This window comes from Pituophis catenifer, unplaced genomic scaffold (genome assembly GCF_029215685.1).
Source record: "Pituophis catenifer annectens isolate HBS135680 unplaced genomic scaffold, rPitCat1.0.hap2 SCAF_9, whole genome shotgun sequence".
Classification (NCBI taxonomy): Eukaryota; Metazoa; Chordata; class Lepidosauria; order Squamata; family Colubridae; genus Pituophis; species Pituophis catenifer.
Genome location: NW_027256889.1, coordinates 24,983,317 through 24,998,405, shown reverse-complemented (window position 1 = coordinate 24,998,405; position 15,089 = coordinate 24,983,317). Strand labels below are relative to the sequence as shown.

Here is a 15,089-nt window from a genome sequence, read left to right as displayed (position 1 = left end):
GCGGGCGAACCGCCCTGAACCGGTAGCATTTCACCCCTGCTCTGTATTTCTCAGAGCCTAAGCATGTAAATAGGAACAAGCTAGCAAGCATATGATGAGTATTTAAAGAGGAGTGATGAGGTCCAATAAGACCACCAAGGTTTCATGCTAGTAATTGGCATCTGCGAGCAGAGGAGGAGGGAAGAAAGGGCTGTCTTTCCATTAGAAGCTCGATGAATGGTTATAATGGTATGTGAGAATGGCCCTGGCAGAAAAATGGAAGAGATGCTGCCTAGGTAATGATCAGACAAGAGAGGAGACCACATTCACTCAATGGTCAAGGAAAGAAATTTAGGAAGGTACCACCCTCATAGATAGACCAGTTCAAAGTGATGGCAGGAGAAATATACTTTCAAACTTGCACGATTCTGTTAATGCATCTTTATAATAAAGTAAAATTAATTTAACTGGTTGTGTTTTCTGTAATCAGGAGGGCCGATTATGGTACAGTTTAAAAGGATCAGTTGTCCAAGCAGGGGAGGCAAATGAAAAAACAAATCAGGAGTCTTGGACTCTTGGCTCCCTATCTTCCTAGTATCCCATAATTGGCTGAGAGTGGCCAAAATGATGCTTTTGGAGCTGCCTCTCCAACAGCATCTTATCCCCTTATTATATTTCTTTGCAGGGTCCAGAAGGCCAACGGGGCCTCCCCGGAGTTCCTGGTTCCAATGGTTTAATGGTAGGTAAGCTGCAACTTGAGTTCCTTTGAGGGAACATTTGTACAAAACTTCCAAGATCTCTTCCAGTCATCTTCCTGCCCACCCTTTTGAATGACCTACAAACATCTCAAATCTCAAAGGACTAGCAAGAGATAATCCTTCTCCAAAACCCTGTTGGATTTCAGAATGGTGTCAGAAAACACTTTGGAAGAGGTTGGCCTCCTTGGAAAGCTTATAACTACTGAGGCACCATCTCTCTATCCCTTGCCAAACTCTGTGGCTCTTTGGAGCAAGCTCTGAAACAGAAGTACAGTATTTCTTGAAAAACAAAGAAAGAAAGAATCAGTTTCCTGGAATGTCACCAAATTCAGCCTTGACATAATCCAGGTGTGAACATTGGTGCAAACCACAGTGAACCGTTTTTTCCAGGCCATGAGGCACATGAACAGTGAGCCCAGGACTACACTTCCAAAATTAGTAAAGTCAAAGAGAGAGAGGAGCCAAACGGGTTTAATTTTACATGAATGTAAATCAGATCCTGTTGGATTAATTTAGTATAGCTTTTCTCTATTTATAGAATGGAATGGAATGGAATGGAATGGAATGGAATGGAATGGAATAGAATAGAATAGAATAGAATAGAATAGAATAGAATAGAATAGAATAGAATAGAATAGAATAGAATAGAATAGAATAGAGTAGAATTTTTTTATGGGCCAAGTGTGATTGGACACAAGGAATTTGTCTTGGTGCACACGTTCTCAGTGTACATAAAAGAAAAGATACATTTGTCAACAATCATAAGGTACAACACTTAATGACAGTCATAGGTACAAATAAGCAATCAGGAAACAATATCAATATAAATCGTAAGGATGCAAGCAACAAAGTTACAGCCATACAGTCATAAGTGGAAGGAGATGGGTGGTGGGAACGATGAGAAAATTAATAGTAGTGCAGACTTAGTAAATAGTTTGACAGTGTTGAGGGAATTATTTGTTTAGCAGAGTGATGGTGTTTGGGAAAAAACTGTCCTTGTGTCTAGTTGTTCTGGTGTGCAGTGCTCTATAGCGTCGTTTTGAGGGTAGGAGTTGAAACAGTTTATGTCCAGGATGGGGAGGGGTCTGTAAATATTTTCACAGCCCTCTTTTTGACTTGTGCAGTATACAGGTCCTCCATGGAAGGCAGGTTGGTAGCCATTGTTTTTTCTGCAGTTCTAATGATCCTCTGAAGTCTGTGTCTGTCTCGTTGGGTTGCAGAACCAAACCAGACAGTTATAGAGGTGCAGATGACAGACTCAATAATTCCTCTGTAGAATTATTGAATACTTTTCTCCTTCTGCCTCAGAAGCATCCCAAAGATGCTTTTTCCAACTCTCAAGAAAGTCTAGTTGCCTTTTGAAAAAACACCGTTAGATCAACTATGACCTGGATGACTGAGAATCTTCCTAGACATTCTTCTGCCCCATACAAGAATTTCTGCTTTCTAGCAACCTTTGGAGGGGCGGTAGAGACCCCACCCCAAGCTTTGGGGATCTGGACAGAGGGCACTTGGATGGCACATCCCTGGTGAAAACCTTGGATTTTCACTGCAAAATAAAGCTGACTTAACCATGGTTAGACTAGCCGGGTGTCAGAGAAAAAAATCAAGTGGAATGCAACATGCCTCCTCATTTGCAAAGCATAGGCAATTGTTCATGGTTATTGGAAAAGTGCAGCTCAAATGTTCGCCGCTGTTCTAATAGCAAGCTGTGTTTCAAAGGCCAGCATACAACATTGAAAAACAAATTGGATTTGGGCCTTTTTTTATTATTATTATTTAATAACTTCAGAATGTGATCAGCCACTGAGATAAAGAGTTATTAATTATACATTCTCTCTCACAAGGGGAGACTTTTGACTCTTCCAATCCAAAAACCATTATGTGGAGCCTTCAGAGACCTGTTCTTTGGTTATTAAGTAATTCCAATTGATTTTTGCATGTATCTCGCCTGTTTTTTTAATGCAGCGATGCTGTTCAGGGACTGGGTGGAATGTGGATCCGGAGGCACGTCTCTGCTGAAGCCAAGCTGGAGATGAGATTTTCTTTGCTTCTGTGAACTGCAAATGAAAATTGCAACCTGGGAAGGGTGTCTGCATGGTGCATCACACTTTTTTTTAAGGCAGAATGGAATTGTAGTGTCATGACTTGCCATCCTAATTTTTTGGCCACACCTCCAGATGCCCTTGTAACCCCATGAGATGGTGATAATCCAGCCCAAGATGGGTTATGCAACAGCCCACCAGCATGATCTCGTCTGTGGATAGATAAAGAGAAGGAAAAAGGACAGGGGAAAGATAAATACATTAAACCAGTGGTGAAATCTATTTTTTTTTTACTACCGGTTCTGTGGGCATGGCTTTGTGGGTGTGGCATGGCTTGGTGGGCGTGGCTTGATGGCAGGGAAAGGATACTGCAAAATCTCCATTCCCACCCTACTTCAGGGGAAGGATACTGCAAAATCCCCATTCCCTCCCCACTCCTGGGGGAAGGATAGTGCAAAATCTCCATTCCCACCCCACTCCTGGGGGAAGGATAGTGCAAAATCCCCATTCCCTCCCCACTCTGGGGCCAGCCAGAGGTGGTATTTGACGGTTCTCTGAACTACTCAAAATTTCCGCTACCGGTTCTCCAGAACCTGTCAGAACCTGCTGAATTTCACCCCTGCATTAAACTGTGTAAACATTATATCTCTAGACCGGTGTTTTTCAACTTTGGCAACTGTAAGATATGTGTCCCAAAGGTGCTTTTTCAACAGACAACTGGACTTTCTGGTTTTTTTACCTCGAAGATGTTTCACTTCTTATCCAAGAAGCTTCTTCAGCTCTTGGATGAGAAGCGAAACGCCTTCAAAGGAAAAACTAGAAAGTCCAGTGGTCTCTTGAAAAAGCACCTTCTGATGGATTTGTTAGCTCCTTGATTTTACCCAGGAACCAAATCCACGTTTAGATTTGGGAATAAAAATAAGGAAATCAACTAATCCATATGATGGGTGAAGCAAAACAAGTTTTAGACAATGAGGTAGGCTTGGAACTGGATATAGGAACTTGACTTATGACTAGTCAGTTATAAGTCATGACAGTTATGACAGACCCCAAAATAGGTTCAAAATTCTGATGACTGTCTTTTCAGTCACATGATCACTTTTTGGTATTTGACAACCAGACTACATTTGAGGCCATTTGCATCATCCCATAATGATGTGACCAAAATTTACTTGTAGTAATCGGTGTTTACTTGCAGGTCCTCAATGAAGGCAGGTTGGTAGCCATTGTTTTTTCTGCAGTTCTAATTATCCTCTGAAGTCTGTGTCTGTCTTGTTGGGTTGCAGAACCAAACCAGACAGTTATAGAGGTGCAGATGACAGACTCAATCATTCCTCTGTAGAACTGGATCGGCAGCTCCTTGGACAGTTTGAACAGCTAATCTAGATGTTCTTTAAAAAAAATTAGCACTACTGCTACTTGGTATTATTATTAAAGCGGCTTCTTTGAAATGGATGGCCAGATAAATTTGATTAATAAATACATAACAAATTAAAAAAAATGCCTTCTGTGCAGAATCCCAGGGGACATTCAGGAAACACTGACTTTTCTGAGGAAATCAAGCCAACCAAATTTCATAGGCATCGATTCAAAGAAGAAAAGTGTGAAAACAGCTTTTTGGTTTAAAGCATTTTTTACAAAAAATGGTTTGTTCGCAACGATTGGATCTAAAGTTTTAAAAGCCTGAAAATTTTGTAAAGGATGCATGATGCAGTCAATTTATTTTTAAAAGGAAAGAGATCTGCTATACTAGCAGATATTGTTAGGTTGTGAGGGTTGGGGAGTGCAAAAATCCTTTTGAGACTGTACTGTATAGGAACTAAGCTGAATGAAAAACAGAATAAGATTTTTCTGGGTTTTGCTCAGAACCCCTCCCCCCCCCACCCCAAAAAAGGACACCTATTAAAAATGTTTAGAGTGGGACAGACATTTGCTCCAAAAATGATACCTCAATATACCTCTTCTTCTTCCCCTCTAAGGAGTTTTGTTTTGGTGAACAAATTGGGAAGGAATGCATTAAAGTTTGCAAATCCATTGACTCTCTTTCTGAGTCCATCTGAATCAGATTTGGATTTGGTGTCCTTTTCTTGGCTTGGCTTGAAACACCTGAATAAAAGAGCCGCGGTGGCATAGTGGTTAGAATGCAGTACTTGCAGACTACTTCTGCTGACTGCCGGCTGCTTGCAATTTGGCAGTTCGAATCTCACCAGGCTCAAGGTTGACTCAGCCTTCCATCCTTCCAAGGTCAGTAAAATGAGGGCCCAGATTGTTGGGGGCAAAAGGCTGTCTCTGTAAACCGTTTAGAGGGGGCTGTAAAACATTGTGAAGCAGTATAGAAGTCTAAGTGCCCTCCCTCCCAGTGGTTAGAATGCAGTATTGTAGGCTAACTCTGCTCACTGCCAGGAGTTCAATCCTCACCGACTGGCTCAAGGTTGACTCAGCCTTCCATCCTTCCGAAGTGGGTAAAATGAGGAGCCAGATTGTTGGGGGCAATAGGCTGACTCTGTAAACCGCTTAGAGAGGGCTGTAAAAAGCACTGTGAAGCGGTATATAAATCTGAGTACTATTGCTATTTAAGAAAATATTTTTCAACCTCAGCAACTTTAAGACATGTAAACTTCAACTCCCAAAATTCCCTGGTCAGCATAGCTGGCTGGGAAATTCTGGGAGTTGAAGTCCACACATTTTAAAGTTTCCAAGAGACAAGGACTTAAGGTATGGTAAAATTGGGAGGGATACCAAAATTGTTACCAAAACAGATTTCATAGTACTCCCAAAGGTGTTTTGTTTTTCCTTGAAGGTGTTTCACTTCTCATCCAAGAACTGAAGAAGCTTCTCGGATGGGAAACAAAATGTCTTCAAGGAAAAACAAAATCCAACTGCCTTTCGAAAAAGCACCTTTGGGAAAACCATGACCTGGATGACTGACAATCTCCACAGAGATTTCATAGTAGAATTATGATCTGGGATATATTTATGGTTGGTTCGTTGTTCATTGTAATGGTGGCATGGTTTGGAGCAAAAGCTCTTGGGGTGGACAAGGCTGAAGTTGAGTCAGAACTAAAATGGTTTGAAGATAATCTCTCAGTCTTTCTGCCATCTTCCTTTCTTTTCCCTCTTTCCCTTTCCTTCAATCCCCTAAAACAGATGTCTGAAAGAGAGGCATCGTCTTGTCAGAAACTTGGAGTCACATACTTGCAGAGACATTTTCAAGTGAGGCACAGGGCAGGGAGTCTTCTAGGGCCCCCATTTCCATATTCCTGATGCAGAGGTTCTTCAGCCTAATTCCTAGTAACTCCAAAGAGTTTGAAAATCAAACTCTTGAATTGGACCTGGCTGGACTTGAAATCTGTCCCAGTGAATGGTAAACTAGTACATTTTTTGGCAGAACTGAGAATGTACCTTAAAAAAGGACTAGACAGGGGTCTTAGTAAGGATATGTCTGAGATGTGCTAGACTTTGCAAGATTGCAGGGTTGGTTCCAAGTCTCATCTGATAATGATCTAAGTGAGCCTCTTAATACTACAATCCACCCATGTTTGATTTTGATTTCTTTCCTTTTCCATTTTTGTCTAGGGTGAAAAAGGTGCCAAAGGCGAGAAGGTAGGTTAGTCTTCTCATCCTGCTACATTCCCATTTGGGAACATTTGCTTATTTTTAACCTCAATTTTGAGGGTCTTCAATGCCATCAATGTCTTATACAAACCCCTCACTTTGGTTTATGTATCAAGCCAAACCTTCAGCAGCAAAGGATGCCCTGTTCCCCACTCCTGTACCCACTAGGTATTTGAAGCCTGCATACCTGTTTTTTATCTTCCCAGGGAGATTCTGGTGAATGCACCTGCCAGCCTGGCCCTCGGATGGACACAAACCATGGACTTCCGGTAAGCGTCGCCCCACACTCCTGCTTCCCCACAGCCCTGGGGATTTGCTGCCAGGCTGGATGAGAGTTCAAGCCACCCGTACCCCATTCTTCGCTCAACTGCTCAACGCCTTTGTTGCTCCGGAAGCTGGAACCCATGTCCTGCTTGGCCTTTGCTAAATGCTCTCCCCTTTTGGACCCACAGGGCGCTCCGGGACTGTGGATCGGGAACCCCTGGCAGCCTCAGCCGGGCCCTCAGGTGTGTGTGTGGGTGTATGTGCATGCTTGCTCCTCTGTGCGTAGCAACTTTGGCTCCTCAATCCTGGGGAGAGTTCCATGTTCTCTGAAGAGCCTTTTCTATCACATTTTCTTTTAATTTGTGGCTTACAGGGACCTCCAGGTGCTCCAGGACCTCCAGGCCCACCGGGAGCCCCTGGAATTCAGGTAAGTGATCGGAGCCAGCTTTATTTTCTGACAAACAGGAACAAGGGTACAAATTATCATTATTATCACCTTTGGAACTGAGGAGGCCTTGTGAATATAGCATCACTACAGAGATCCTCCTTAAAGTGGTACACTCAGAAATCCCTCCCTGATGTTCTTGGCTGCACAAAATCCCAATCAGTAGCATTTTGAGCAGTAGTAGCTAAGTTCTAGCCCTCCAGATGTTCTTGGTCCACAACTTTCTTTATTCCTGGCCGTCAGCCATTTTAACTGCAACCAATGGGAGCTAGAGCACAACCACATCTGATGGACAATCATTTTCACCCAGTAGTGCTTTGAAGAGATAGTTGACATAGGAGATTTCTCATCAAGCCCCCAGCAGCAAGGTTCTCAGGATCAACTTTAACCAGATTGAAAAGAAAAGGGAATTGGTTTCAGAAATGTTAGCGGTTGGATACAGTTACTTTTTAACATCCAATTTCCTTTGCTAAATGTCCATTGACATAATGAGGAGGCTACCTGTTTTGCAGATAAAAGAAGATTGTGCAGGCATCTGTGCTAATAATATTTTGCAAATGACCAACCTATTTCCCAGGCTCTGAAAAACCCATTACAGTTCTGCTGCCGTGATTTTTTTTTTCCCTACAGGACACCCTTTCAGTTGAATGATTCATAACGGACAAGTGATGCTTTCCAGCAATCCCTTTAGTGGGACAGTATCACTGAGAGTGCTGTTCCTTTCTATTTTGCCTGTTCAGTTCAGGAATACTGATCTGAAGATAACTGAAGAGACCAGCACTTGTTTTCACCAAGAAACGGCAGAACGATTGACTAATGGTGTGGGAGGAAAGCAATAAGTGAACAAACAACAGATATGTGTTCATTTATAGTCCTTTGGGGTTCTCCTCATCTGCATGATAGCTACAAATCAAAACTTTAGAGGGATAGTCTCAAGATCACGTGAAGTGTTAGTACCTGCCTTGGTAAGACCACACTTGGAATACTGCACCCAATTCTGGTCACCACAATACAAAAAAGATGTTGAGACTCTAGAAAGAGTGCAGAGAAGGGCAACAAAGATGATTGTCCCAAAGGTGCATTTCGAGAGGCAACTGGATTTTCTGGTTTTTCTTTGAATGTTCTTGACTGTGACTTTTCTTTTCCAAAGAAAAACCAGAAAGTCCAGTTGCCTTTTGAAAAAGCACCTTTGGGACAACTATGACCTGGATGACTGAGAATTCTCCATAGACATTAAACAAAGTTGATTAGGGGTCTGGTGGAGAAAGCATATGATGAACGATTGGGGGAATTGGGTCTGACTAGTCTAACAAAGAGATGACTGAGATGATATGATAGCAGTCTTCTGATATTTGAAGGGTTGTCACAGAAGAGGGGGTTGACCTATTCTCCAAAGCACCTGAGGACAGGACAATAGATGAAAGCTTATCAAAGAGACATCCAGCCTAGAATTAAGGAGAAATTTCCTGACAGTGAGAATAATTAATCAGTGGAATTATTTGCCTCCAGAAGTTATGGAGTTTTTAAAAAGAGATTAGAAGAGTTTTTAACAAGAGATTAGACAGCCATGTTTTCTGGACTGGTATATGGTCTCCAGCTCAAAGAGGAGGTTAGATTAGAAGACCTCCAAGGTCCATTCCAACTCTGTTATTCTGTGTTCTCCCTCCCACTGTCCTTCCAGTACTCTGTTGCTGCTGTTTACTTCAAAGACAAGAACAACAATTTGTTCTTTCTGTCAGCCACAGTGAACGAAGCCATGGTGCAACACAGACAGAGTTGAGGAAAATCCCACCCCAAAAAAGAGAAATCCAGAAAGTAGCTTTTTGGCTCTCAAATAGTGGTTTGTGTAGACCACACTAATTTTCCATGCAAAGTCAGGCTGCCAGATGTTTTCAGCCAGGCTGGAAAATGCAAAATGGGAAGCTGAGGGTTGGCCAAATACAAAGAGGCAAAGGACAGAAACATTTCCCTCCTCTTGTGTAACCCTGTGCAGCATCATGTTAAATGTCAGTCAGTCTTTGGAAACAAAGTGAAATGTAATACGCCTTGGGAATATTATGTTCCCCTGGGAAATCACATGTTGGCTTTATTGGACTCAGGACAGGAAATCAGGAGAGGGTCTCCTTCTCCTTGGTGCAGGGGAGAAATGCTACCGGTTCGGAAGACTTGATGTTGCCTTCTACAAAACTCTAGACAACCACTAGAGGAAGGCTAAGAAATAAGGCAAATGCCACCCTTTGCTGCCACCTTGTGGTCTTCTAAAATTTTGCAGACCAGCTATGAGACCCCGTTCTTCCTTCTAAATGCACATTGGCTCAAGATATAAGAAAGTTTCCAAGATACAAGAAAGTTATGTCAATGTCTATCTAGATCCGTACCAGTCGGGCTTCAGACCGGGGTACAGCACGGAAACGGCATTGGTCGCATTGGTTGATGATTTCTGGAGGGCTCGGGACAGGGGTTGTTCTTCTGTCCTGGTCCTATTAGACCTCTCAGCGGCTTTTTATACCATTGACCATGGTATCATGCTGCACCGGTTGGAGGGGTTAGGAATGGGGGCACCGTGTTGCGGTGGTTCTCCTCCTTCCTCTCTGACCGCACGCAGTCTATGTTGGCAGGGGGACAGAGGTCGACCTTGAGGAGCCTTGTTTGTGGGGTGCCGCAAGGGTCGGTCCTCTCGCCCCTCCTGTTCAACATTTATGTGAAGCCGCTGAGTGAGATCATTTGTGGTTTTGGGGTGAAGTTCCATCAGTACGCTGATGATACTCAGCTGTACATCTCCACCCCGGACCACCCCAATGATGCCCTTGATGTGATGTCCCAGTGCCTGGAGGCCATGCGGATCTGGATGGGGAGAAACAGGCTCAGACTCAACCCCTCCAAGACCGAGTGGCTGTGGTTTCCGGCGTCCCAGTATAGCCAGCTGGTTCCATTGCTGACTATTGGGGGTAAGATCTTGGCCCCCTCAGAGAGGGCTCGCAACTTGGGTGTCCTCCTGGATGCATGACTATCTTTAGAAGATCATGTGATGGCTGTGGCCAGGGGGGCTTTTTATCAGGTTCGCCTGATTCACCAGTTGCGTCCCTTTCTGGACCGGGACGCCTTGCGCACGGTCACTCATGCCCTTGTCACTTCCCGTCTGGACTACTGTAATGCTCTCTACATGGGGCTCCCCTTGAAGAGCACTCAGAGGCTCCAACTGGTCCAGAATGCGGCCACGCGGGTGATTATGGGAGCGACTCGGTGCACCCATGTAACACCTCTCCTGTGCGAGCTGCACTGGCTCCCGGTGGTCTTCCGGGTGCGATTCAAGGTGCTGGTTACCATCTTTAAAGCGCTCCATGGCTTAGGACCTGGGTACTTACGAGATCGCCTTCTGCCACCGATAGTCTCCCACCAGCCAATACGCTCCCACAGAGAGGTACTCCTCAGGGTGCCGTCGGTCAAACAATGTCAACTGGCGACCCCCCCAGGAGGAGAGCCTTCTCTGTGGGGGCACCTGCCCTCTGGAATGAATTGCCCCCGGAGATACGTATGATCCCTGACCTATGTACCTTTCGCCATGCCCTTAAGACTTTACTGTTTCAACAGGCTGGGCTGGCTTAAATTTCATTTTTCATTTCATTTTATTAGATTTCTATAAATCTATTAGATTTCGTCCTGAGTCCCTCGGGAAAAGGGTGGTATAAAAATTTAAATAATAAATAAATAAAATGAATAAATTCATTTTCCAATACGGATTATGATTTTCCCTTATGAATGCTTCTCAATTCCTATCCAGGGCTAAAAGCGATCAAAACACCTTTTGCTTTAAGATGGTTCAGGGAATTCTAAACAAACATATTTAGAGATGATGTATTAAAAGGGGAAATAATATCTTTTCTGGATCTTATTTATTTATTTATTTATTTATATTTCTATGCTGCCCACTCTCCGAGGACTCTGGGCGGCTTACACCAAAGACAGTATACTAAATAGCATATTGCCCCCAACAATCTGGGTCCTCATTTTACCCACCTCGGAAGGAAGGCTGAGTCATCCTTGAGCCGGTGAGATTTGATCCACTGATCTGCTGAACTAGCAGTCAACTGAAGTAGCTGCAGTACTGCACTCTAACCACTGCGCCACCTCGGCTTGTGGCCGAGCCTTATTATAAGCTGGACAAGAAAGTCAGTGTAAGAAAGAGGAGCAGACAGTCAAAACTTAAAATAGTCTTTGCCATTTGGCACAACCGAATCATGGATGCACTTTTAAACCTGATGGATGGTGTCAGTAGACATTGATCAGACTCCCAACTCAATTAAAACAGTTCCTAAAGCTGATTAATAGAGTGTAATGAATAATATTTCTTCCCCTTTTTAAATGTCTCCCTGTTTCCCCTCCAAAGAGAAGACCCTGTCAAAGCCTAAAATGGATTCTTTATTTGAACAGGCAGATTTGATTTCAGTTTTAAGGCCAAGACATTTTTCATACATATTCCAAATATTTATTCTGTATCTGAGAAAACTGGGCGTCATAAATCATGAGGGATAATACAAGGAAAAGAAGAGAGGGGAGTGGAAAAAGGAGATAAAGAGAATCAAGAGTCCCTAGGATTTGACAAGGGTGAAGGGAGAAATTTCAGAATTGGCTGAAGGGGGACTTTTGGCTGTCCAGTTTGGGTTCTCATCAGTGGTGGGTTGCTCCCGGTTCGGGTGAGCCGGTAGTGGTGATGATGTGACGTCAGCAAACCGGTTCTCTATGACTGTGAGCTGGGCCCTTCCGCCCGCCCCTGCCTTTATTTGTCATTTTTTAGCCCAGCTGATAGGCACGGCAGAGTGGATTGCTGCGCCTCAGCTGGGCAGAAATCTAATGCGCTTGCACTGTGATCGCGCACAAAGCGTGTGCACAAAGAGAATCGGTGGTAACACCGGTTGGAACCCCACCACTGGTTCTCATCCAGAGGTAGAAGTTACAGAGACATGGGAGTTCACAACTACTCTCCAAAGATCCCTCTTCATCTACACCACCAGAGCGCTGTCTTTTCAGGAAAATGGCCGGGAAAATAGGTGAAGGATCTGGAAAAGCATGGAGGAGAATGTTTGGTGTTAGGTATTAGGTGAAGGGAGCACAGCACCTCGAAGCCCCATTGGGTGGCAACAGGATTCCTTTGGAAGACAGGAGTCAAGGGAAGACTCACATATTCAAAGTTTCTCCTTGCCTTTAGGGCATCCCAGGAATTAATGGCTCGCCGGGACTACTTGGGCCATCAAAGGAAACGGTAGGTACAGGACTGCAGCGTCCGCTATTCCCTGCGCTTGCTCAGGCCTGTGCTCACTGCTGTCCACTTTGTGCAGCTGCTGCCATCTTCCAAGTGTAGAAGAGCATCCAAAGCAAAGCAAAGGGAAAAAAAAAAAGCAGAGCAACATCAATGAAGAAGTGGTTAGGAACTCACACTGCTTATGGCAAGCAACCCTAGAAGCTCATAACTCTGTTGTGCTTTTCTTTCCCTGTAAAAGAAAACAAAACTACAACTACTTTTCTTTTCCATGCACCCTTTATTTCTCTTGCTTCGTCTCTCCATTGCAGGATCCACAATCAGCAGAGGCCCCTCGTATACAACAGGTAGGACAATCATCACCATCATCATAATGCTTCTTTTATGTAGTACAGGTGGTCCTTGACCTATAACTACTACAGTTGTTAGTCGCTGAGACCCAATTGCATGAGTTTTTCTATCATGGTCATGAAATGAACACTGTGGTTGTTAAGCGAATCCATTATACTCAATCGGCGCATTTTGCTGGAAACTAGAAGTAAAGATCAGCAAAAAGTGCCAAAAATCTTGGTCATGTCGCCATGGGACATTGCAAATGGCCATAAAGATGAGCCAGTTCCCAAGCACCCAAAAATGTGATTGTGTGACCATGGAGAGGTGGGGGTGGCCGTCGTAACTTCAAAATCAGGTCATAAATACCGTAACTCTTGGGGCCTGCATCATAACTTTGAAAGGTTGCTAGGCAATTGGTCATAAATCAAGCACAATTTAATACAATACAATACTGCAATGCAATACAAAATATAAATCCTGAATTTGTTCATTTGGAAATAGTTATTCTGCAAAGAAAACATTGGATTTTCTGAGAGGGTTCGGGATACCGATCATTAAATCTATATTACATTTTCCAACTATTCTAAACACTGACCCAGGTAACTAGGAGCAGAGAAGACAGTGGGAAATTGTTGATTTATCAAGGGTTCAGAGAAAATGGAATAGCATAGATGATAAACAGAGGACTGGAAACTAGATCTAACAGAGATATTGGGAGTTTTATTTGAGAAAAAAATGAATAAGCAGGAGAAATGATAATGCTCTGGGTTTCTTAATGTTGGCAACTTTAAAACAAGTGAACTTCAATTCCCAGAATTCCCCAGTCAACATGGCTGGCTGGGGAATTCTGGGAGTTGAAGTCCATATATGTTAAAGTTGCTAAGGTAGCACTCTTGCTCTGAAGCAAGGGTGGGTCCTACTTACCTTTACTCCCGGTTTGCAATGGGGCTGCTCGTGCGTGCATGCCCTCTTCTGTGCATGCACAGAAGCGTTCTGATGACATCGGGGTCAGTGGGCAGAGCCCACTTCCAGTTTTACTACTGGTTCTATGGAACTGATCCGAATCGGGGACAACCCACCACTATTCTGAAGCAAATCATAGGGAATTTTCACCAAAACTGTAAAGCTTCGTCCAAGTATCATAAAGTATTATAGATTACTATAAAGAGTATTATAAAGCTGATTTACATTAGAGAGATATGAACGGCTGAATGGTAGAAATTGATTGTGTGAAGGTGTGACCCATTCTCTATGATTTCAGAAGATTCCTGAATTTTTAGACTGCTAAAATAAATGTTGCCTTATCGGGGAGATGGGCACTATATAAATTAAATAAATAATCAAGCAAAATTCAGGTTTATGTGAAGAAATATTTCCAGGCACAAGAGCAGTTCAGTAGTAGAGTCAATTATCAAAGGAAGTTGTGACTGTCCTTCATTCAGCAGGTTCAAGCAGAGGTTGGATGGACTTCCTTCAGGGATACTTTAATTTAGATTTCTCCATGAAGCAGAAGGTTGGACTCAGTGGTCCTTCCAGAATTAGACTGTGCCTGATCGGGTTTATATCTTTAGTTGAGAAATATTCATATTGCAAGTGGTAAACCTTATCAGACTTATGTTTTTTCTCTTCTGTTATAGGAACATATATGTGGAGACTGCAGCTCCCAAAGCTCTAATGGGATAAAAGGAGAAAAGGGAGATCAGGGACAACCTGGAGCTCCAGGAATAGATAATTGTGCACAGGTGAGTTACCTGTGAGTCTCTTCAGCCACAAAGCAGAATGGGAGATCAGTAGGGTTGCAGCAGTAACGCCCACACTTTCAATCACTGCGTATGTGTGATGGAATCTCCAGCTAGACTCGAGAGAGGCATTAAGAGGAGGCCGAGCTTAGAATCCTTGCATTGCAGAAAGTGGCACAGGCCTGACCTTCCCCAAAATCCCTGAAGTCCAGGACTACCTGTAATGAATTTTCTTTATTTCTGGGATCCTAATACAGGTAGTCCATGACTTAACAACCGCAATTGAGCCCAAAATTTCTGCTGCTAAGCAAGACAGTTTTTAAGTGAGTTTTGCCCCATTTTACGTGAACCATTGCAGCTGTTAAGTTAGTAGTATGGTTGTTAAGTGAGTCTGGCTTCCCCATGTAATCGCCTTTTTGCAACCTTCTAACAAGCAAAGTCAGAGGGCTTCAAAAGGTGATTACAAGACCCCGGGACACTGCAGCCATCATAAATACATTCCAGTTGCCAAGTGTCCAAATTTTGATCATGTGTCCATGGGGATGCTGGAACAGTTGTGTAAAAAACAGTCGTAAGTCACTTTTCTAAGTGCCATTGTAACTTTGAACGGCAACTAAATGAATGTTTGTAAGTTGGGGACTATTTTTTCAGGCT

The 15,089-nt window shown here is 43.3% G+C and overlaps 1 protein-coding gene across 1 annotated transcript in view; it reads left to right on the top strand.

Moving 5' to 3' along the window:
- Positions 1-15,089, top strand: part of COL16A1 (collagen type XVI alpha 1 chain) — a 286,423-nt gene that overhangs the window by 216,857 nt on the left and 54,477 nt on the right. Inside the window, exons 38-45 of the mRNA XM_070949755.1 lie at positions 665-718; positions 6,359-6,385; positions 6,604-6,666; positions 6,850-6,903; positions 7,035-7,088; positions 12,313-12,366; positions 12,675-12,710; positions 14,334-14,438. Coding sequence (XP_070805856.1) covers positions 665-718; positions 6,359-6,385; positions 6,604-6,666; positions 6,850-6,903; positions 7,035-7,088; positions 12,313-12,366; positions 12,675-12,710; positions 14,334-14,438 — 447 coding nt within the window. The remainder of the gene's footprint in view (positions 1-664; positions 719-6,358; positions 6,386-6,603; positions 6,667-6,849; positions 6,904-7,034; positions 7,089-12,312; positions 12,367-12,674; positions 12,711-14,333; positions 14,439-15,089) is intronic.